This window comes from Vipera ursinii, assembly GCF_947247035.1.
Source record: "Vipera ursinii genome assembly, chromosome: 1".
In the NCBI taxonomy this organism is placed as follows: domain Eukaryota; kingdom Metazoa; phylum Chordata; class Lepidosauria; order Squamata; family Viperidae; genus Vipera; species Vipera ursinii.
In genome coordinates, this window is record NC_139512.1 from 332,697,123 (window position 1) to 332,721,095 (window position 23,973).

The 23,973-nt window shown below is 39.2% G+C and overlaps 1 protein-coding gene across 3 annotated transcripts in view; it reads right to left on the minus strand.

The window, feature by feature from the left end:
- The window catches only part of ELP3 (elongator acetyltransferase complex subunit 3), a 198,205-nt gene that overhangs the window by 81,891 nt on the left and 92,341 nt on the right, over positions 1-23,973 (minus strand). The window contains exons 14-15 of one of the 3 annotated variants that reach the window (XM_083348432.1): positions 17,114-17,159; positions 16,685-16,766 (exon numbers count right to left, since the gene is read on the minus strand). In XM_083348432.1, coding sequence (XP_083204558.1) covers positions 16,685-16,766; positions 17,114-17,159 — 128 coding nt within the window. Of the gene's footprint in view, positions 1-11,915; positions 12,594-16,684; positions 16,767-17,113; positions 17,160-23,973 lie in introns of those variants that run through there. The other 2 variants (XM_083348434.1, XM_083348433.1) reach the window with 2 other exon arrangements.

The following is a 23,973-nucleotide window of genomic DNA, read 5'->3' on the forward strand; positions in this document are numbered from 1 at the left end:
TAATGATACTGTTGACAGTCAAGCAATTTTTTTGTTTGTATTTATGATTATTAAACTGATCTAAAGCATTTTTCCCAGATGCAGAACTATAACCCAGAGCATATGGTTTCCTCAAATGTATCTTGTGGAGACAAGAGAGAGACCATTAGCATATCTCCTTCTATTTTGCTGCTGGAAAATAAAGTTCTTAATCAGTGATTCAGCGAGGGGTGGAAGGTGCTGAATGAAAACAAGGAAATAGATGCGTGCAAGCTATAGATTTTTCTGCCAGATGGCTGGCCTACATGTTCCATTATTTTGAATAATGTGTGGGCTTTATGAAAATCATATCCTTTTTTACATCAGGCTCTCTTGCCAATCCAGAAGATCAAATATGAAAATTCTAGATCAAATAGACATAAAAGATAAGATTTATAAGTTCTGAAAGACATACTTTTAAAATAAGAAAGGTGAACACTGAATCACCACTTTTACTTCTGACTGATATGTAGGATACCTACATACATAAACTGGAACAATATACAGAAACTCTTATTTGCCTAGTTGCAAAGGAAAAACAGATGGAGTAATAATACTTTTGGTAGATCAGGAACTATTTTATCAGATACTTGAAATATTATGCTGGGGAATGGGAAATGAAACACAGGCAGTACAAATAAGCTTATTAATACTGAATAACAAAATAACAGAGTTGGAAGGGACCGTGGAGGTCTTCTAGTCCAACCCCCTAATCAAGCAGGAAACCCAGCCTATACCATTTCAGACAAATGGTTGTCCAAACTGTTCTTACAAAACTCCAGTGTTGGAGCATCCACCACTTCTGGAGGCAAATTCTTCTACTGATTAATTAACTGTCAAGAAATTTCTCCTAGGTTGGTTCTCTTCTTCATTTGTCTCTATCCATTGCTTTTGTCCTGCCTTCATATGCTTTGGAAAATATGTTGACCCCCTCTTCTTTGTGGCAGCCCCTTAGATAGTAGAACATTTCTATCATATCACTCCTCATTCTTCATTAAACTAGACATACTCAATTCCTGCAACTGTTCTTCCAGTCCCCTAATCACCTTTGATGTTCTTCTCTGCACTCTTTCTAAACATCTTTTTTTATATCGAGGTGACCAAAACTGGATGTAATATTTCAAGTGTGGCCTTACCAAGGCATTATAAAGTGGTATTAATACTTCATATAATCTTGATTCTATACCTCTATTAATGCTATGTTGTGCTACATTGGCTTCTTTGGCAGCTGCAGCAAACTGCTGGCTCATATTTAAGTGATTGTCCGCTAGAACTCCAAGATTCCTCTCCGCAATTACTACTATTGAGCCAGGTACCACCTATTCTATACCACTGCATTTGGTTTTTTGTGCCTAAATGTAGAACTTAACTTTTTTGCCACTGATTTCATTTTGTTAGACAGAGCCCAGCGTCCCAGTCTGTCAAGATCCTTCTGTATCTTGAGCCTATCTTCTGGAGTACTGGCTATTCCAGCCAGCTTGATGTCATCCACAAATTTGATGAATTCCCCTTCTATCCCCTTGTCTAAATCATTGATGAAAATATTGAAGAGTATCTGGTCATTCACAAAACAATTACCAATTATTAGCATACATTAAAACATGGAATATGCTACTCCTATATGGAATGCAGAAAGGTATTTCTAGCAGATGTTTGTATACATAATACTGGAGGATGGGGAAGTGAGCAAATGCTCTATATTCTTGGTGACCTTATATTGTCCCATAATAGCATTGCCACAAACTCTTCCTGGTTAAAAGATGGAGTTGGTATTTAGCTCTTTTGCAATTTCTGTTTCCTGGTTATTGTTCTGTCTGTTACAAGTTTCTGGTTGCTTCTGGGGGTAGTTGGCACTCATAACTACGGTAAGTACAGGGTTCCCACCCACAGGCTTGGAGAGGCAAATGATACAATTTAGGATGGGCTGTCCGTCACTTGTTATACTTTGAAATGACTTTAAATAGGACTTGCAAGTGGCAATAAACAAAATACTATTATTTTCTCTTCAAGGCTGGTCCTGTCATCTATTATTCTCAGCTATCTCCCCACTCCCTTTTCAGCTTGTTGAATGAGCATTGTTTGAAACTAAGCTGATGTAAATTCTTAAGTCAGAACTAGCAACCTGATGCTTTCTAAATATTTTAGACCATAGCTCCTATAAGCCTCAGCCAACATAGCAAGAGCTTTAAGAACTACAAAACGTATGATCAGGACACAACTACGTTTTTGAATCAAATGCGTGGTATTGAAATTGTCAAGAAGCCAATTGTGACCACATGACAAAAGGCTTGCCTCCCATTCATGATTTACATAAAGGAACGGATGTCTCTGTTCACACTTGCCATCTTGATTTTGTTTAACCACCAGAGGCCCTTGAATGCAATTACCCTTTATTTAATTTAAGTATACTTAACATATTCCCTTGTAAATAAGTAGAAGAAATTACCTTGATGAACAGGAAGAAGAACTGCTACCAAGAAAATGGTCAGATAAAAGAAACTGAGTCTGGGGCAGAACTGTAATCTGAGAAAGCATCTCAGTCAAACCCCTCCATAATTCTCATGAAGAAAAAGAGCAGGGAGGGAAGCACATCCACACTTGCAAGATTCTGTTATTATAACCTTATGTTAAAAGTAGTGTTAACCTATATGACTGAGATTTCCTTGCCTGATCAACTGTAAATGCAAATACACCTAAGTAGCCATTGCATATACAGTATACTGGAAGGTTTGTTCTTCAGCCTATAAAATGTTCAGTCATCAGCATCTCATTTATTTATATCCTGCTTTAATAATTTTTTTACAAACAATCCAAGGAGGCAAACATACCTAGTAATTCTTTTTCCTCCTATTTTCCCTTGTGAGATGAATTGGGCTGAGACAGCATGACTGAACCAAGTTGGTTTTCATGGCTGGCTTTCTTTTTCCAACCCATGCTATAACATTATAATTAGGCAGAGAGACTGTGAGTAACTTCAAGTCACCTAACTGAACAATGCGATGAATGAACCATTTGTATCCAAGTTTTTAATTTCTCAAGCACTGCCTCACTGTAGCCCACCGAGAATTACCTTTTGCAGATGGACTTAATAATGGACTTATTCATTCATGTGATACTTAAAATTCCTCTCTCCTTTGTTGTACATTTTTTCTGTTTCTAACTAGAACTATGTTGAGGGTTGATTCTGCTTTTTTGATTTTGAGGATTAGTTCTTATTAAGGATAGGAAAATTTTCTACCACTTCTATCAATAAAATATACTGTTCAGTTCCTAACCGTTAAAACAAGGAAAGCCCAGATGATGCTTAGAAGTGAGTTGTTTTATGCCACTATCAACCCCTGCTGATGAGCACTGGTCATAAGTAAAGAATGATGAGGAAAAGCTATGTAAAAATGTTTAGAAGTGTCCAACCTCATAATCACAAGAAAAGCAATCTCTGGTTCAAATCAAGCCCTAATAATTATTGAAAGATAATTTTTAAGTTCCAGCTGGAAAGCCAGCAGCCCATTTTTGAACCTGAGTGCCACACAACAGTGCCTTGTCCCAGCTCCTGCCAACCTAGCAGCTTGAAAGCATGCAAACATGAGTGAATAAATAGGTATCACTATGATGGGAAGGTAACAATGCTGTGACATCACACTGGTCACATGACCATGGAAATGTGTTCAGACAGCGCTGGCTCAATGGCCTTGAAATGGGCATGAGCATTACCCCTTATAGACAGCAGTCACTAAGGGGGTAAAATCCTCAGTGATTCCTTTACCTTTAATTTTTTTTAAAATAATAAAAACAATTGTGGGCACAAGTTATAGATAAACATATAAGTATGTGCCAATTTTTAAAATTGTTTTCGCTTCTTTTTAAACATTGACTCCCACCGTGTGGTTTTTGGGGGAGGGGGACTACAGCTGAGGTTGAGGCAGAGCTGAAGTGCCATTCCATTAATGAAATATTGCCATCTCTGCAGGAGCTCAATGAGATATAATCACTCCATCTGGAAGGTCTGTGATAGTTCTGAGTCTGGTTTTAATCGCCCAAAGAAAAGCCTTCAGTCCAAAGGAGCTGGGACCTGCATTCACAATGATGGAATTGACAGATTTATCTACCACCAAATATTATTGTCATTATGTTCAGTCATAAGAAAGTAGAACATTCAAGGATAGTTTATTATTTCAAAATCTATATAACATGACATTTTTGTCATTAGCTCCTCTTGATGTCATATTGAGCTCGTGTGAATTTTTCTGCCACAAAAAATATTTCTCAAGATTGTAGTAATCTTAGTATCTTGTCTGACTTTACAAACTTTACCTCTAGTATCTGATATACAAACTGTAAGTCAGCTTTCACCCCTTTTATATGGAAAGCAAAACTTTCCATATAATTATCTATGGAATACTGCACAAATCTCAAGGATTGGTTTTGGAAATGTAGAGCTGTGGGCTGCCTGAACAGGGTCAATACTGTACGTAATAAACTGCCCAGTAGATGGAGAATTAATGGAGCCCAAAACTTGGTAGTCAGTCACCAGGTTTGCATATAAAAAGTCTTAAACTTGGTCTCTGACATCATCAATTAAAAAAGGATCCGATGAATATGAAGATTCCTGCTGAGTCAAACTAAAAGTTCACCTAATACAGTATTTTTTTATCCAACTGGTCAATCGATACTGTTGGGAAATCCAAAAGGCAACATCTCCCACCCACAATTACTAATGACCAATATGCAAACAAGAAGTGATTACAAGAAGTATACATATATCCAGTATGACTAGTATCTGTGAAAAACTTATTATTCATAAGTATTCCTCATTCTTTAAACTCATTCTAAGTTGTGGCAACTTCTGGTAATGACTTCCTTAAGCTAACTATGTGCTATGCAAATTGCTTACTTTTATCTGTCCTGACCCTCCCATCCTTAGTTACTTTTAATGCCTCCAAAATAAGCAAGAAAACTCTTTTTCTTACCACTGAGATAATGAAACATCATTCCAATCTAAGCCAACAAATTTGTGCTAGATGGAGAAACAACAGGCAGCTTCTTACACAGAATCTACAGGAAGGTGTAATGGGGATTTAAGAACGGACATCATGGGAGAATTTAATATAGAGAGACTGCTGATTTCCCAATGCAGCTTTTTTATCAGTTCATTCAGGCTATCGAATAATCCCAGTTTATACCTATGGAATAAAAATGGAGGACAACATTTTCCTGATTGAAATGAACCTGTGCCTCTTTCTTTCAGAGACTGGTATAAATGAATGTTCCCCTAGCTTTATTTATTCATTTTTTGAAAGGATTTTCCAAACTCATGAGTGAGGAAGGGAACTGAGCCCTCTATGCTGCTGCCAAAGGCCACTTTTGTCTTTTGCTTCTTACAGGCTACTGTGATGGTCCGGCCAACATCAGTTCCCACAAATGCCCCTCATCTCCTTCTACAGGCACTTCGGCAGCCGTGTGCGCTCAGGCATGCAACATTTCTGGCCTGTGTCCATGTTAATTTTCTACTTGATGGCACACAAATCGAAATCTGGTCTGGGGGAAAGCTGATCAACTCACTACATGGTAATTAATTCACTGCAAAGACAGGCCGTTCTGCAAGGTGTCACTGCCCATCCCCCTCTCCCCTCCCCACGCACCATCCTGCAGCAGAGATGTCATCATAACGTAAGAGATGTAAATTTGGGGCATTCTTGGCTACCTCCAAATTTACACACACAATAAAAATGCAATTCTTCCAAACGGAGCTGGCCTTGAGTTCCCTACAAGGGCATGAAGGTGTTTACAAACTGGATGAAAATCTCAGAGCCCCCTAAATTTCCTTTCAATGGTGAAGGGGGGGGGCAGACAGGAGAACATTGCCTGATAACAGAAAAACCTACATTTTTTACTACGTAGTTCTATATATTCGTGCTCTGAGGCTGGATAAATACCATGAAGAATGTTATCTTTAATCTTTTCAAGAAGACAGAGGTTTGGTGAAAGTGGACTTGGGAGATAAATAGGTGAGCAAGGAGACAAGAAAAAATGAGATTGCTCCTACAAAGCTCCTCCAACTTACCCCAGTTTACTTGCTGGAGGGAATCTAGTTCCAGATAAAAAGTTAATAAAAAGAGTTTCAGATTCTGGAAATAGACTTTAAACTCTCAGATATTATTTAGCTATCTATAAAACTAATAGAAATAGAAAAGCATGCCTAATCCAACACAAACTTGTTTTTTTCTCTCAGTTTATGCAACATTTCTGAAGTATTCCGTACAGCTAAAACAAAGGATTTTTAAATTTTATTTAAGTGGCACTTTCCTTCTTGATTTTCTACGAAAAGTCAGAAACTGCCATTTTAGACATCCAAATGTTTGGAAACAGAAATTAATTTGGCTACCCGCAAAGGTCAAAAACAAAGCAATTCCCCCTGCCATGCTGGTACATCACTCAATCTTGGAAGATCAAGCAACCCATTCCATTCATGTTCAGCTTTTGGAGACAAATTGCTAAGGAAGGTGAAGGAAAAGGGGACAGAGTGGGGAGGGACGGCTTTTTGGTTCCCAAGAACATACAACCCACCCTTGCAAATGAGAACAATAGAGGACTGATTGGCCAAACATGAAAGACTGAACAAGCATCTAGAATGTAAAATTGAAAAAAAAAATCTTTAGAAAATTGTTTAAATTGAGTCAGGGCTGCTCAGTAAGCTGCCTGCTGCCACAACAGCTTTCTCCTGTTCCTTCCACCATTACAGTCTACAAATGGTTCAGCCGCTGCCCAGGGTGCTGATTAATGGTCCAAGACCTCGCTTGTGTATGTATAGATAGATACAATATATTTGGGAGAAAGTTGTATGTACGTTCTGGAAGAACTGCAGTAGCAGCTTTTGCCAACCAGATGCCCTCCAGATAGGCCGGCATCACAATTTTAAGGCTTTCCAGTCAAATGTACTAGCCATCCTGGCTGAAGATTCTGTAAACTATGCTCATAGCATAACTGGACAACACCCAGATTAAGAAAGGCTAGTGACGCTAGTCTATAAGCAAAACCATGAGTTGACACAACTCTTCCCTTTCACAGTGCCCTTCAGATGTAGTCTAGCATCATGTTTCCCAGAGGGAGCAACTAGAAGTATTGGAAAGCCTACAAAGGAACTCCCAAAACGCTTCTCCTGTTGATGTTCCCAAGAAGTTGTCCTTCTCAGAATATAAAGGTTACACCTCATCATCACAGAGAGAGGACTTGGGACCTCAGTCTCCCTCATGTCAATCTTTCTCACAGAGCTGTTCTTGTGGGCATAAAGCTAGGGGAGACCATCAATATGCCACCTTCACATCTCAGAAAAAGAGGATATGAAGGTACAAGATTTAAGGTTTTCTTCTCTGAATGTGATTATTTTCTTTTCAAAGATATCAAAGTTAATAATACCCTTTGCATCTATCAGCAGAAAGTTATAATTACTAGCTGTGCAAAGAAAGGCTTCTGTCCTGAATATTCTGCCAATCACTTCAATGGATGAACCCCAAATTCTATAACCATATCTTATATAGGAGTAATGGTGATACAATTGTTAGAATGCAGTATTGCAGGCTGACTCTGCCCACAATCAGGAGTTCAATCTGACCGGCTCGAAGTTGACTCAGCCTTCTATCCTTCCGAGGTTGGTAAAATGAGGACTCAAACTGTTGGGGGCAATATGCTGACATTTGTAAACTGCTCAGAGAGTGCTGTAAAGCACTATGGAGCAGTATATAAGTCCAGGTGCTATTGCTATTATATTACTGTATGATAAGATGAAAAAGCCTTTTCTCCGGCCATTACAAAGCTCCATATTTCAGATGTCATATAAAACCTCATCTTTTTATTAGCTTCCATTGCCCATTTACTCCTCTTAATATTTTTAACCAGCTGCCTTTTTAATGATTATTGCTAACTGCTTTATAATTGGTGATGATGAGAAATGATATATACTATAAATACTTTTAATAAATAAATGTTGAGAATGCTGGAATATCATATTAGCCTTTATGGACATATCTGCAGCTTTAAAGAGAGCAGCTACTGAAACTGCATAAAGATTATTTCAGTAGGAACCACCATCCGGAAGTTTGGGCTGTATCTGTGAAAAGCCCAATTCATACGCTCTCAAGATTCCACATAATGGCAGAAGCAGGGTGATGTAGCGGTTAAGGTGTTGGACTAGAAGTAGGAAGGCCCAGCTTCTAGACTATGGTTTCAGTCCGCTAATTGGTGTCCTGAAGATTAATAATCTCATGCAGGCTCCCCACCTCTGTGACAAAGAATGCTTCCAAAAGAGGAGGACTGGTTTTGGTTTTTTAAAGGGAAATACAGTTTTCTGCCAGATCACCTTAATTCTGCTTCAGTCTTTCACTGATGGTGATTCTATTTGAAGTCACATTCTCAAAAAATGGTCAGTAGGAAATATTGATACCAAAATGAGTTTGTGGATGAGCCCCATTCTCCAGGCATAATTAGAATTGGGGGAAGCCCAAGAAAAGAGAGAATTAAGAGTAATCTGAGAAGCTAAACATACATTGCAATTTGTGTATTATTTTATTACCTGATGCTTGTTATTTTTGACATTCAACATAATGTATCAAGAGTTTTGAGATTCTTTTAATGTAATGTTCTAACCTCACAAAACAGGTTAGATTTTCTTTTCCAAATGAAACAGTATAGCCTAAATACTCTCCTGTCCCCATCAACCACGCAATATCTTCTAAACACCAATCTTTAGAAGTAGCATCTGTGGACTCATTAAACAAAAGCTGCTCTTAAAAAAAATAGATCTAGTTGCTGGCAAATAAATTCAGCCTTTGTAAAGCTGACACGCAGGTGTGAAACCAGGCAGGTTACCATTTCCTGTGACCAATTCATTTAGGGTAGATAAAAAGGAAAACACCAGCAACTAAATGTGGGGAACAGCAAACCCAAAGAGAATATCCTGCACCACCAATTTTATAGAAGACTAGTCCACAGTGGACAGAGAAAGTTGTACTTTAGGTCCACAGCCAGCCAAAAGATATAAACGTGGGTGGGAATCAAAGTACAGTGACTTGTTCAATTTATTCTAAGCGTACATTTTTCTTAGCACAGACTCTTTAAGAACCCAAACTGCAGCTGCATGGCAGGTGGCACAGACAGCAGCAAGATTTCATCAGTGACTGCCAGAAGCTTCCATCAGAGTGCCTGTGCTTAACTATCTTCTGATTTGATTCATTTCAAGCTCTGTTAGTGAGGTGGCAGGGCTATAATGTACTCAGTTGCTCCTTCGTGGCAGGATTCCTTAAGATCTTGTCTGTTCATGTTTCTCTCTCCCCTCCACACCCCAGACGATCTTGTCTGCGAGACTTGAGGAAATTTTAGACAGGTTTCTTGCCATCACCAGTGTAAGGGTTTGGGTGGGTGTGCTCCGGAATAGGAAGGGAGTTTAAGATGACATTGTTATAAGGGCCTAATCTTGCATTATTTTAAAATGAGCTTATGGTCCAGTGAAGAAAACTATGGGAAGGTGAGCTTGATGGTGGATTGGGAGAGAAGAATTGCTTACATAAGAAAGAGGCAGAGGAGGAGGAGGAAGTCATTTACTAGCCCAGAATGTTCTGTCTCCTCTCCCCACCTTCTCAGGTCGAGGGGGGGGGGGCGCTTCCCTGAAATATCAGAATCAGAATAGAACTGAAAGGGACCTTGGAGGTCTTCTAGTCCAGTCCCCTGCTCAAGCAGGAGTCTCTATATCATTTCAGACAAGTGGCTGTCCCGTCTCTTCTTAAAAACCTCAAGTGATGAAGCACCCACCACATCTGAAGGCAAGCTGTTCCACTGGTTAATTTCCCTCACTGTTAGGAAGTTTCTCTTAATTCCAGGTTGCTTCTGTCCTTGATTAGTTTCCATCTGTTATTTCTTGTCTTGCCTTCTGATGCTTTTGAAAATAAATTGACCCCCTCCTCCTTGTGGCAGCCTCTCAAATACTGGAATACTACTATCATGTCCCCCCTACTCCTTCTTTTCTCTAGATTGGCCATACCCAAATCCTGCAACCATTCTTCATATGTTTTAGTCTGCAGGCCTTTAATTTTAGTTGCTCTTCTTTGCACTTTTTCCAAAGACTCAACATAAGTAACACCAGCTGCCTGCAATTAGTGCAGGTTCGCATCCCACCAGGCTCAAGGTTGACTCAGCCTTCCATCCTTCCGAGGTAGGTAAAATGAGGACCCAGATTGTTGGGGGCAATAAGCTGACTTTGTAATATTGCCGCTTGGGGTGTGTGTGAAAGCCCTAATAAGCAGGCATATACATAGAATAAAGGCTACTGCTAAGCTTGTAAGCCGCCCTGAGTCTTCGGAGAAGGGCGGGATATAAATGGAATTAAAATAAATAAATAAAAAACCTTTTTTGTATGTGTTTACCAAAACTGGATGCACTATTCCAGTTGTGGCCTTATTAAGGCTTTATAAAGCAGTACTAATACTTCATGTGATTTTGATTCTATGCCTCTGTTTATACAACCAAGGATTGTATTAGCTTTTTTGGCTGCCGCCGCACACTGCTAACTCATTTTTAAGTGATCATCCACTAGGACTCCAAAGCCCCTCTCACAGTTACTGTTTTTGAGCCAGATACACAACAGAATCAAATACCAAGTTCTCCTTTACCTGGGTTGTCAAGTGACTGCCAAGGAAGAGTACTAGATTGGTACAGAATGAAGTTTTAAGCAGTCAATGCATTTTTCAGCTAGCTTGTCAATTTTTATTTGCCTTTTTTAGGTATACAAAATATAGATATGCAATGGGCTGACAGAAAAGCTTACAGTCTTGTTGAGAAATAGATGTGGGTGAGGGAAGCATCAAAAGACAACTCTTTAAAGTGCATTTTGATTTCTGCTACATTTGTAACTATGGGTAGGCTACTTTAATGAATAGCAAAGGAGTGTGGCGCTCACATGAAGTCCAAAGTATTTCTTTTAAATCCTTTATGAAGTATTAAGAATTCTTTACTTCTACTTCACTATTAAATAGTAAAAAGTAATATGGTAACATAGAATTAAAGAGGAGAGTCCTGCATCCTCTATTTTTTTTTGCAAGAGCAGAAAAATAGTAGTTATCCATCTAATAATATCATTAAGCTTAAAAAATCAAAACACACTGCTAGAGGTGTAAATGTTGAATAGTATGGTTGTGCATTCTTTCAAAATTATTTGGAAGAAATGTCAGCTGAGAATTATGGAGGTTGCAATCAAAGTGCACTTAGAAAATTTCAGGATGGGGAATGTGTTTAGTGGGATCTCGAGGCAGACATGACCGGGGCTTTTTTTGTCATAGAACGCCCAGAACGGAGTTCTGGCACCTTTTTTTGGATGGAACCTTGTAGGGTAGGCAAGGCAGGTTGTATGACATGTGTGAGGTCTGGCACCTTTTTCTTTTTTAAAAAAGCACTGGTTACATGTATTTTAATAATCAGAGGTTGCCACTTTCCTTTCTTCTTTTGCTATTCTGGTTTCCATGGTTGTTTCATTGGTGAAAAGTTGTTTCCACCATCTATGGTGCCTTTATATCTGGAAATTCTCCATATTATGGGAGAAGGTAAGAATGGTGATATGGTACTAGGTAACACATCAACCCATTTGTCCCTCCTTCTTACAAAGACATGTCTCTATGAGAAAGTGCTGTAATCAGGGCTTTTTTTGTCATAAAACGCCCAGATCAAAGTTCTGGCACCTTTTTTGGATGGAACCTTGTAGGGTAGGCAAGGCTGGTTGTATCACATGTATGAGTTCTGGCACTTTTTTTTTTTTTTACAAAAAAAGCACTGGACACGACCAAAGTTGTTTCTTGAGGTAAGTTTCATTCATCCTTCATGTCCTAAAGACTAGTATACATATTCTTCTTTTCCATTAAAGGAATTTTATTGGGAATAATTTTACTTAATTTTAGAAGTACAAATCAAAGCAAATATTAACCCTTTAGAAAGAATTTCAAAAAAAGAAACACATGAGCAATGCAGCATTAGTCAAAATATACACAAAAAAGCTTAGGGGAGCTTCATAATTTTATCTTCCACTTCTAGAAATATGTCCTGGCTTCTTCATAAGATTCATTAATTTGGCAAAAATGTCAAAAATTGTTTGAAAGACTGGAAATCCTACATGGACTTTTTGTTGAAAGAAGAAAAGACGGAATTGATAACTCAGGGATTATAAAAGGGGAAGGATGGGGAAAAATTAACATTATCATTACTCAATAGAAAGAAGGGTGGAAAGCATAACTGTATATTTTTTTCTTTATTTTTTCACTTCCTTTCTTTTTATCTTCCTTTCTCTTTTTTGCTTTGCATACTTTTATTATTATTTTTGCGTGAGAGAGCGAGAGAGAATGGGAGAGAGAGAGAGTTTTCATCTTGTCTGCAGCAAGAATCATTCCCAACTGAGGTAAAAGTGAGAGTCTGTATCTTCTAAAGTACATCTAGCTTTCCAAAGATTGCTTGGAGACTTCTCCACGATATCATCTCATGCTTTTCATGCTGGTTTAAAATGTGCTCTTAAACTGTCTTTAAGTGCTTCTTCTCTTTTGCTTCTTTGTAATGAAAATGAGAATAATCAACCAAAAAATAGCATTTCTTTGGTATATCTTAAAGAGTTTGAGGGTGAGTGAAAATGCGACCAAGAAAAAGTGGGACAAGTTGATAAAGGAAGTTCAGGTGGCCCAACTTGAGATCAGCAAAACATCTCTGATGGCTATTTATGCATGACGTTTCTTATCTGTGTCATGGACAAATAACTGGTCTACCTGAAAAGGCCAGGATGGAGAACTTGTCTGAAGCTGCTGGGGACTGTAGCTTAAAAGTTTCCTAGACTCCACACTCCAATTCCATGAAATCAAGAGTTTGACTTCCAAGACTGTAATAGTTTTCTCTCTAAGGGAGAAAACATTGCCAGATATATGCTTCCCTCCTTTCTTCCCAGTTCAAAACACCACCGTCCCTCCTGTGTTCTTGTAATGCCTCCCCAAACAAGGGCAGCAAAATTGCTGCATTCACATGAGGGCTGTGGCTGTTGGAGGCTGCTGTGGAAGAAGCCCTGAGGTGAAGGCAGGGCAGGGAGGCAAAACCTGTCTCTCTTAAGTTTTTTCTCTTTCCCAGCAAGATTCTACAGCTATTGGAGAAAGAAAAAACCAAGTAGCGGAGGTGACTGACTGGAATAACAATTCTCCTGAATTAATTTAAAGGAAGTTGCTATTTGTAATTGAAAAGAAAACGGATCTACAAATAAATACCTAAAACCTTTGGTGGTTGTTATTCATTTACCGTATTTAAATTGATTGGCTGCCCAATTCCAGTGGATTGCAGTGGTTACTGAGGATATTTTGTCCTTTCCAGTAACAAAGAGAAATGGCCTCAGAGATATAAACTTGCAAGATGGGGTAGGAGGGGACATATCTCAACAGGTCAACTGGAGTCTTGTAAGTTACTGACTCCCCCCAAACTCTCTTCCAGGTGAATCAGAAAGTTTGCATGGAGTTATATTTTATATATTTTACAACTGAATACACCATTTTACTGCTGATAACATTTCAATTGGTTTCAGTCTGCCCAGTGGTATGCTGGTATTAAGATGGAGACTTCAGAGGGGATAAATGTAGAGAAAAGAGTAAGGAAGTGTTCTAGTTTGTTTTGGGACAACTTCAGTTCACCTCTGTTTGCATTTGCAGACAAGGGAGCCTTCTTTGAAAACTGAAAACACCATTTTACTGCTGATAACATTTCAATTGGTTTCAGTCTGCCCAGTGGTATGCTGGTATTAAGATGGAGACTTCAGAGGGGATAAATGTAGAGAAAAGAGTAAGGAAGTGTTCTAGTTTGTTTTGGGACAACTTCAGTTCACCTCTGTTTGCATTTGCAGACAAGGGAGCCTTCTTTGAAAACTGAAAACAGCAGCCTTAAAAGCATTATACTTTTAATGTAAACGTAAGTTTAGAGTGCAATAGAAGGGAAGCACCCTGCTCTTATTCGTCTTTTGCTTTTTAAATGTGCAAGACATGTCCTGTACCATACGAACTACCATGAATAAGAATTAAACTTCTTCCTTGATCTCTTTATTGGGCCATCAGAGAAGCCCCAGTTTTCTCACTTACTGCAATGCAACAAAGGCTAGTTGCTTGGACAAGATTGGCAATCAGATTTTTTTTTTAAAAAAAATATCGTGTCTTTATTATTTTTATAAATAAACTCAAGATGGCAAACATACCTAATACTGCTTCCTCCTCCTATTTTTCCCCGTGGCAATCCTGTGAGATGGGTTGGGTTGAGACAGTAACTGGCCCAAAGTCACTTAGCCAGTTTTCACGACTAAGGTGGGACTACAACTCACAGTCTCCTGGCTTCTAGCCTGGTGGCTTTACCACTAGACAAAACTGGCTCTTTTTAAAATATCATTTTTCCCTTCCCAAAGTTAAACTCCTGAAACATCCAGAAACTGATTAATAGAGAAAAGTACTACTGCCTATACTTTTTTGTTCAGGCCTTTTCCTGCTATCTTATTCTGATAGATTTAATTTTATTCTGGAATTTCCCCTGAGAGTATTAACCCCTAGGTTGAATTTATGAATAGATGAACACTACAATGCACTTATAATGGGGGGTCCCTTTCCTCTCCTTCCTTCTGCAACCCTCTTTTCAATTTGACTTTGAAGAGTTCACCACCATCTCCAGCAGACTGTGACTACTGTGTGTAAATTTATGATTGTATCAGCACTTTCAGTTTAGTGCAGAACTAGGAGTGAATATCAATTTTATTTCTATGCAAAGTACAGGATTTCCTCGAATTAGGATACAGTATATGGTCCTTAGACATAATACTTCTCTCTTTAGAAAATAAGCATGCACATCAGGAGTATGTCACACGTAGTCAAACAAAATATTACTAGAGAGCAATTCCCATAATCCTTCCCTATTGTTTTGGGGCTATTAATTTAATTTTATTTTAATTTGTACATTGCACTGTTTTAATTTGCCCTGTAAACCGCCCTGAGTTCTTTGGGAAAAGGGCAGTATATAAATATAAAAATAAATAAATAAATAAATAAATAAATAAATAAATAAATAAATATGTCCAAAGGGCGGTATATAAATATAAATATAAATATAAATATAAATAAATAAATAAATAAATAAATAAATAAATAAATAAATAAATAAATAAATAAATAAATAAATGTATATGTCCAATCCATCCTACCAGAGGTTTTTGGGCAGGCTGGATTGCGTGCCTGCTCCCCCCCACCTTTCCTGCTGCTGGTGCCGCGGCGGCGAAGTGGCCTGAACGTTAAGAGAGCTGGGGCCTGAGGCAAGCAGAGGCTGCCTACTTTCTATCCTTGCCCTGGATTGGGGAATCCAGCAGGTAGGTGGGGGTGGGGACTGGCTGGGGCCTCAACCAGCAGCTTCTCTCCTTCACCCTCAGCCTGAAGCAGGCTCTGAAGGGAGCCTGCATTGCCCCATGGGCTTTGCTGGCTTTCTCTTCCTCTGAGGAAGGGCGAGAAAGAAAGCTGGGCATCCCAAGACGTCCCACTCTGGGAGGCGACTCAGGTTTCCCTTGGTGGGGGAGGAAGGCTTTGGAAACTGCCTTTTCATTTACATTCATCATCAAGGCTCCAGGAGCTGCAGGGATCCACACGCTGGTTTTGGCGCCACGTCAGTGTGTGCGTCTGCCTTGCTGTTTGAGGCAGTGCTTCGGATCAGCTGCAGTGTGCCGTGGACAGGATGGCTGAGGTTTGAGGGATGTTCTATTCCCATTCCTAGCATGGCCGCTGTCCAATCACTGTGTCGCCTCTCGGGAGGGCAGCGTCAGCTGCCAATGCAGCGGCGGGGAAGGCGGAAGGCAATCCCGCCCACCAGATCAGCCTGGTTGGGGTGGGATGGGAAACCAAGTGGCGCCGGAAACAGCGCTAGGAGCCTCCAGGAACTGCAGGGATCCACACGCGCCCTTTGCAGTCGTCCTCCTGCAATGCACAGCCTCTCCCTATAAACTCGGCCAGGGTCAGGTTGGCCGTCAAGGGAGGATCGTCCCGCATGTGCGGCGGAGCTGGAGGACGGGGATGGGCCACACCTCCGGCGACAGCCAACCTGACCCCGGGCAAGCTGGATTGTTTCAGCTGCGAGGAGACTGGCCTAAGGTTTCCATCGCCTAGGCTTCCTGAAGCTGACAGGAACTGCGGCCTGCTGCATCTGAAGAGTTTGGCTGAGCCACAAAGTTGAACGTTCACATAAAGCGGTGGTGCGCCCTGAGCGAGGAGGTAGCATGAGCTTTGAGGGTGAGAGTGTCTGCTTTTCCGTGGCTCATGCGCAGAATTCACATCATGCCTTCCCATTGGTGATCAAGGAGGCTAATTGTGATAAACACAAATCATTTTTTTTAAAAAAATAAAGGGACGGATTCCAATATTAATGATGAATGTAAATGAAAAGGCAGTTTTCAAAGCCTTCCTCCCCCACCGAGGGAAATCTAAATCGCCTGGTGGGGCGGGGCACCGGCCAGGCTGGGCCTTGTGGTGAAAAAAAATAAGACAGCCTCCAAAAATAAGCCCTAATGGGTCTTTTGGACCGAAAATAAATATAAGACCCTGGCTTATTTTGGGGGAAACACGGTACATAGTTGCTAGTAGTGTATTACCTGAAATGACAGCTATCTTCCATGAGCCATGCTCTTCTTTGGCAATTCTCTCTGCCTCTTCCATAAGCAGCATCCCAAATCCCTGGGGAGAAAAAATAGTACAAAGGCAGGAAATGTTCAGTTTCCAGAATACAGGGAGCTTATAATTTAGAGATTAGCTGGCAGAACACTTAGAAGGTAATATAGCAAACTATGGAGAGGCAGATAGGATTGAGGAAAAGGAAAAAAAATGATTGAAAATAACTCAAGCATTTCCTTGTTTTTAACAAATACACCAGCTCTTATGGGATAGTTGCACGGATCTGTTACAGGAAAAAACAAACAAACAAATGAGAATAAAAAACAGAAAGGAGAACGTTGGGACATCCTTTATCAGTACAACATATGTCCCACCACGTTGGCTTGTAAGATTGTCTCTAGAGCTCCTACCTTGCATAGAAAGAATAATGGGAGCTTGATTGGATAACATTGGCACCTACAGAACACGAGCAATTGAAATAGATACAATATTTAGCATTAGCAAATAATGCTGCCTACAGCACGGCTATGACTCAGGCTCATAATCTAGTCTGTATTTTCTCTATCTTTCTAAAATGACAGCCTGAAAGCCTCATTTGAACAAAGCCATAATGGATGTCAGAAGGTCAAGATCTATAGGCAATATGGCAGAGTGAGATGCCCCGATTGGGACAGAAATGTCAAGTAATCTGAAAGTTAAAGCTTTTTCCCTACATGCTAAACCCTTCAAAGTGCCACATCAACCCTAGAAGCAACTTAATTAAATGCCTGAGACCAGGCATGTCTAGGTTTTAGTGAAAAGGCAGGGCACTTGCACCACATCCTTGAGTGCCCTCTATGACCCCTGCAATTCCTCTCCTGCACCCCTATGCACTCTGCTTGATTTGCATCACATCTCTGTGTCCCCTTCCCTACCCATGCCATCTCTCCCACCCCCACCTGTCCCCAACCCTGCTGCAGTCCCATACACCTTCCTGACTATTGTGCAACACCTCGCACATACCATTCCCAACTTGGGCTCCACCCACAAACATCCTCCCCAATCCCTACAGCACCTCTTGAGCACCCTTCCTAACCCACCCAGCACATCTCATACAATCGTAAGTATGCCCTTGCACCCTTCCAGATCTGTGCTGCAGAGGTGAGCGAGAGACACCGCATGGGTCAGGAAAGTGCAAAAGAGGTGCTGTGCAGGTTGGGGAGGGTATGTGGAGGTGGGCAAGAGACACTGCATAGGTCGGAGAGGTTACATAGGGATGTGGCATGGATTGCCATAACAGTGCTGATCCAGCAGGTCACATGAGGTTTTAGTAATAAACATTACTGTAGTTTAGAGAAAAATAGTATATGTGTATTTCTGCAGGAGTGTGAGTGGCTAGAAAATTTCGTTCCTTCTTCCAAACCTTTGACAGGCAGACACACCCACTAGCAATGTTAAGGCCACACTAGTGAAATTCAGGACATATTGAACCATATAACTTTTTAAGAGCAGTAAAAGTGAAGAATGTGACTTAACGAATGAAATGAAGAAATAAAAATAGACTAAATGCTTGATTTAACAGACTAATTGCAAATCTGTTAAAGCCTAGTGTCCATTAATGGGATTTTATGCATGAGTAAAATGTACATAGAGTCTGTAAACTGTACACTATGTACGTAAAACTTAGATAATGTATGTGCATTGTTCAGATTGATTTGCAAACAATAAAGTGTAACCTTAGATTGAATGCAATCCAAAGGTAAGTATTATTCTGTTAGATGAAATGAATGGATGGGTGGAAACAATCTAAAAACAAATTGTGCCATCTTGAAATACAAGAATGGATGAGAATGTGATGGCTTGGTGATGGCTCAGAGAAAGATATTGTTTCAAATATGTTATTTACACATTAGTCAGTTTTGCAAATGGAAAATAAATTAATAGAAAATATTATTGATATGTTTGCTTATAATGAAAGACAAAACATCAATGAAAGCTACATTGGTAATGAGATATTCTGGATATGGGACAGACCATTTTTTGGTAAAGTCAGGAATATTTCTGGGAAAATAGACATGGAAGGAAAAGAAAGATGTGAAAACAGGAGAGAAAGCAGAATGCATGCAGAAAGAGGAAATATTAATCATAATGTATAAAAACTATTAAAAATATTTTTTAAAATTTCCTGACAAAAAGTAGAAAGAGGGTGTGGTACCCGCTTGGAACAGAGTAGAAGGGATTATTTTATAGAATATCACACAGTTGTCTGGAGAAAAATGAACAAAGATCTTTGTTGGCCTGCAGAAATAAAAAGGTTCTGGAAATGCAATTACTGTAAGGGAATATTAATGCAAAAAATGAGAATGAAAAATATTGCATGTCAATAGAGGATAAAATATAGTTTCAAGGGATAGTGAAAGAACAAGAAATAAGATTAAGAAGCAGAGAAAAGGCAGAGTGATTTTAATGGAAATAATAATTTAGGTGATGGGGACTAGACAATGAGCCTCCAACATAGTGAAAGGAATTAAAAATAATAGAAATCAAATGATGTGGAAGGAAGATGAAATAAGAGAATGATGAAGGAGTATTTTAGGGATTTATATGGGAATGAAATAAATATGTTGAAATACAAACTGAAGTGAATATTGTATTAAGTGTCCAGGAAAAAAAAGAAATGAAGAACAAAGGCAATGAAAATGCTGAAGAATAGTAAGCCTGCAAGTGTAGATGGGGCAATTAGAAAAAATATTTAAAAAATGGATATGGTTTGGTCATGGAGTGGCTGTGCAACTTGTTTAATATAAGCCAGGGTGGAGCAGTTGTTAGAAGTATTGAAGGCTAATTCTGCAATATGCTGACATTTGTAAACTACTCAGAATGCTGTAAAGCAAGGGTCCCCAAACCCCGGTCCGTGGACCAGTACTGCAGAGTGGCATGCCTGCAACTTGTCCGCACAAACAAGGAAAGCCCCATCTACAGGATGCTGGGAACACACAAAACCATGCCCTCTCTGGTCTGCGGAAAAATCTCTCTCCACATAACCGGTCCCTGGTGCCCAAATGTTGGGGACCTCTGTTGTAAAGCCCTATGAAATGGTATATACCATAAGTGCTATTGCTATATGATTGTGAAGACTACATCTATGTATGGCAACTGGAAGAATACCTTGACTCTTCCCATATACACAAGAAAAGATAACAGCATTGAATGCAAAACTGAGAGGTAACTTGCTATGTCTGCTGGGAAAGTGTTTGAGAAAAATCTAACGGAAAGAGTATAAGAGTGAAAATGAGCAAAACTTGGGAAATGCAGTGTGGGCTTTATGCTGTGTGGAGTAGGTAGTGACCAGATTTTGGCACTTTAGTAACTCACTGAGAAAGTATGAATGGGAGAAAGTTTACTGCAGGCTTAATGGTTTAGAGAAAGCAAATGATGAAATGAAAATAAGAGTTTGAGATTAATTGCTGAATATTTATTTATTTCTAAGTTTAATTTGCCACCCACCTTTTATCCAACGACTCTAATATGGTGAAATGAAATGCTTAATGAGATGTTCAGTTTTTGATTGGGGAATAAGACAAAAATATGTGATCTCATGCCGTTTTTAAAATATATTTATGGACAAATACATAAATTGTAATTTTCACCCATGTAACGGAAGCAAGGTTGGTTAACAAGGACAGAAATGCGTGGAAAGGCACAGTGAATGCTCTTGGTATAAACTAGATTCATATAATTTTTCTTTTCTTGCCTGTCTTTCTTTGTCTATTGCTTCTTACTGTTTTTCTGCATTGTGGATAACCCTATCCACAATGTTGCCTACCCCAACAGTTAATGGTATATATGTACAGAGTTAGTTTTGCCTCAATTATGCTAGAAGCCTTGTAATTAATTAAATTTCAGGACTGCCTAAGGTGCAAACATGCTATATACAGTATACTACTGAAATCCTATTATCTATTATCTAAATACTTTTGCCCACTATACTAAACAATGTACTTCCAGATTCCTGGAATATAGCAGAAACTATTTAACTATTATCAGGAGCAGAAGAAAAGAGTTTCCCCAGGCTGCGAACCACTACCGTTGTCTTCTGAAGGAGTACAAGAGGTCCTCTAGGATATGTAAATGTAGATTCTATGCCTAACCAAAATTTTCATTTGACTGAAGAAGTTACTTGGATGAATAGTGAAACGTCTCAGTTTAATAAACGTTGGGCCAGTCGTCACGATTTAACCTTTTTACAAATCCTCTGTGGATGTGGTAACATCACATGAAGGAGCAGGGGGCTGAGATTTTTTTTATGGCCTTTGGGCAGTTGTTTCAGGTTTTTTTTTTATTTTAGGTAAGAACAGGAAACTTCTGAGAAGCAAACCAATTCCATCTTTGGTTATTTTATCACTTAATTTTGGCAGTATGATATTCTCTCTGTGTGTGTTGTGGCTGTTATCTGCCCACCCATGAAGAAGAGATTCACAGCAATTTACATTGGATTTTTCTCAAACTGCCATATCCAGCCAGTAAACTGGAAAAAAAACCTGATCAGCAAGTCCAGGCTGGTACGCTAGAATAACCCACCACAGGAGAGATTTAGAAAACAAAATGACAGAACATCACTTGTTCCATCTAGCTCTCAACTAAAACCCAATTCAGACATATGAGATTCAACTCAGCCTGGAACTAAACCCTTTCCAATCTTAATGATAAGCCTGTACTTTCTTAGAGACAATTGTCCAATCCCAAATGATAACATATTAACAATACACACATCTAAGAAAGATGCAGAAGAAACAAATGCTGTAAGAAAAGCAATTTTCCACTAGTGGCATCCTCTTGTACACTGGTATCCTTGTTGCAGGATCCAGTAATGTCAATGTACACTACTGGGCTTCATTTGTTTCATTCATAATATTACATATGATTCAACTGCCAGTCACACAATTCACTTTGTATAGGAAACCAAACCACGCTCCGTTCAAAACAATTAATGCACACAAAATTGGTATTTATCAATAGCCACTATGAACAGAATTACCATTTCATTTTCCTAGAGTGTTGTCGTGTTATTCCTGTCTATCTAACCAACCCCAAATAGCTTCAGCTCAGGAAGGATCTGAAATGGTCTAAGGAATTGATTTTTGTGATTTTATCTTCAAGTTTAAGATGGGCAGTCCAACTTAAAAATAAAAGGAATGGCATCTAAAGAGCATTGTAGAAGAATATCTTAGCTCTTAAATGTACCTTGTTATAAATAGGATCAATTATTTTCTGCAACTGACTTATCAGATAAGGAAGCCTTTTAAAAGGCAATACAGTTACAATCATCATGTTATGTTTATGAACATATAATGTGGCTCCAAAAATAAAACTATTTTTTACAAAGCTCCCTCAAGCCTTTTCACCATGACAACCATGTCAATTAAATGAGAAATCATGACAGGGGAACACCTATGGTCATGAAAGGTTCTATTTCTGGGTAAAACTGCATAATTTCACATGCTTTAAGATGAAAAGAAAAAGGGACATGTAAAATTAGTTATATTTGTGCCCATCTTTCTTTCTAGAACTCTCAAGAAGGTGTACAGGTAGTCCTCAACTTACAACCATCTGTTTAATGCCCATTCAAAGTTAAAACAGCACTGAAAAAAATGACTTGCAACCGGTCCTCATACTTACCACCATCGTAGCATCATGTTCACATGATCAAAGTTTGGGCACTTGACAACTGGCATGGTTGCAGCATCCCAGGGTCATATAGTCACCATTTGCAAGCTTCACTTAACAATCATGTGATTCGCTTAACAACAATAGTAAAAAAGGTTGTTAAGGCTTAGCAACAGAAATTCTGGTCTCAGTTGTGGTGGTAAGTCAAGGACTACTCATGTACAGTATTCTATCCTCCATTTCCCCCCCCCCCTTTTGATCTAAAGTCTTGCGCCACAGATTGGACTGGACCAAGGGGTGGATTTAAATCTAAATCTCCCTAATCATTGTTATTTCCCTTTATCAACTAAGAGAAAAGGCAAGTATACTGGACTAGAATCTTTGGTGGGAGATTTATGTTTTTCATTCTTCCTATTAGTGTATTAAGCTATGCAGAGGACATTACATCTTCAAGTTCTTAAAGTAGCATCTTTTGAAACATGGGGCAACTAGAATGAGAGAATTACATTTTCTGATATTGTCCTTCATTTTAAGAAATGCTTGGAAATGTTGCTAATAAGACAGCTTGATTTCCCACCTGCCTAAATCATGACACATCAGAGTATTATTTGCATTATTTACTAAATACAAAGAAGAGAGCAAAACACTGTTTGGCTCACAAAGGGATTACTTGTTTTATTTAAACTAAACCAGCTTTAACAATGGCCTGACATATATCCAAAAATGCCTAATTGTGTAGGAATTGACTTTCTCAACAACTGTAGAGCACATGATGGCACAGCTGGCCGAAAAACAGACAGACTATTTAAGGGTACGAAGAGAGCAGGATCCAAACATTTGGGTATATTTGTTGATTTCACATTAAGATTTTGATTAATGTAAAATGAGATAGCAGAGAGTTATGTCAACTTTATAAATGGGTGGTGACTTGGCAGCAGAGCAGTAGCCAAAATGGCTGGTCATGGCAGCCTAGGAAGAATAGTGAAGTTGAACCAATTCTGCTCAACATGTTTTTCTGTTGCTTAGTTGTACCAGCAGGAATAGATCAATATAGAGAAAAAGAGTTAGAGCAGACATGTCAAATTCGCAACATCACGTGACGTCGTGTGATGGATCTGAGCTTTTTCCCCATTGCCGGCAATGGGGTGGGCGTGGTTTCATCATGACGGGCCAGCAGTTTGACACCCCTGAGTTAGAGGAAAGAATCCAGTCCATTTTTCCAAGAAGATCTATCCATAAATTGGTACAGCTTTACATGACCTATGTGCTATGAAATGTTCTATGTGTTCTATGAATGTCAAGGGTGGGAGGAGAAGAAAATAGTGTAATTTCTGGGGTATTGCAGCTACATTCCTCCAGTCCATCTTTGTGCGTCATGCACCTAGGACCTCGTTTCCAGTCTATTTCACTTCATTAGTGCTAGCTTTATTCAATTGATTTTTCTCTCTCCTGTCTTCCATGTGCGTCAACCCCTTTTTCCACTCCTGGCTTTTGAAATTTCACTTTCGGGAAATAAGAATTCATTTTCTGCTCCTTCCCCCTACTCTCTATTGCTACTGCCTCATTGCCCAGGGTTATTACCATCAAACAGAAGTCCCATTCTAATGCACATACAGCGGGGGAA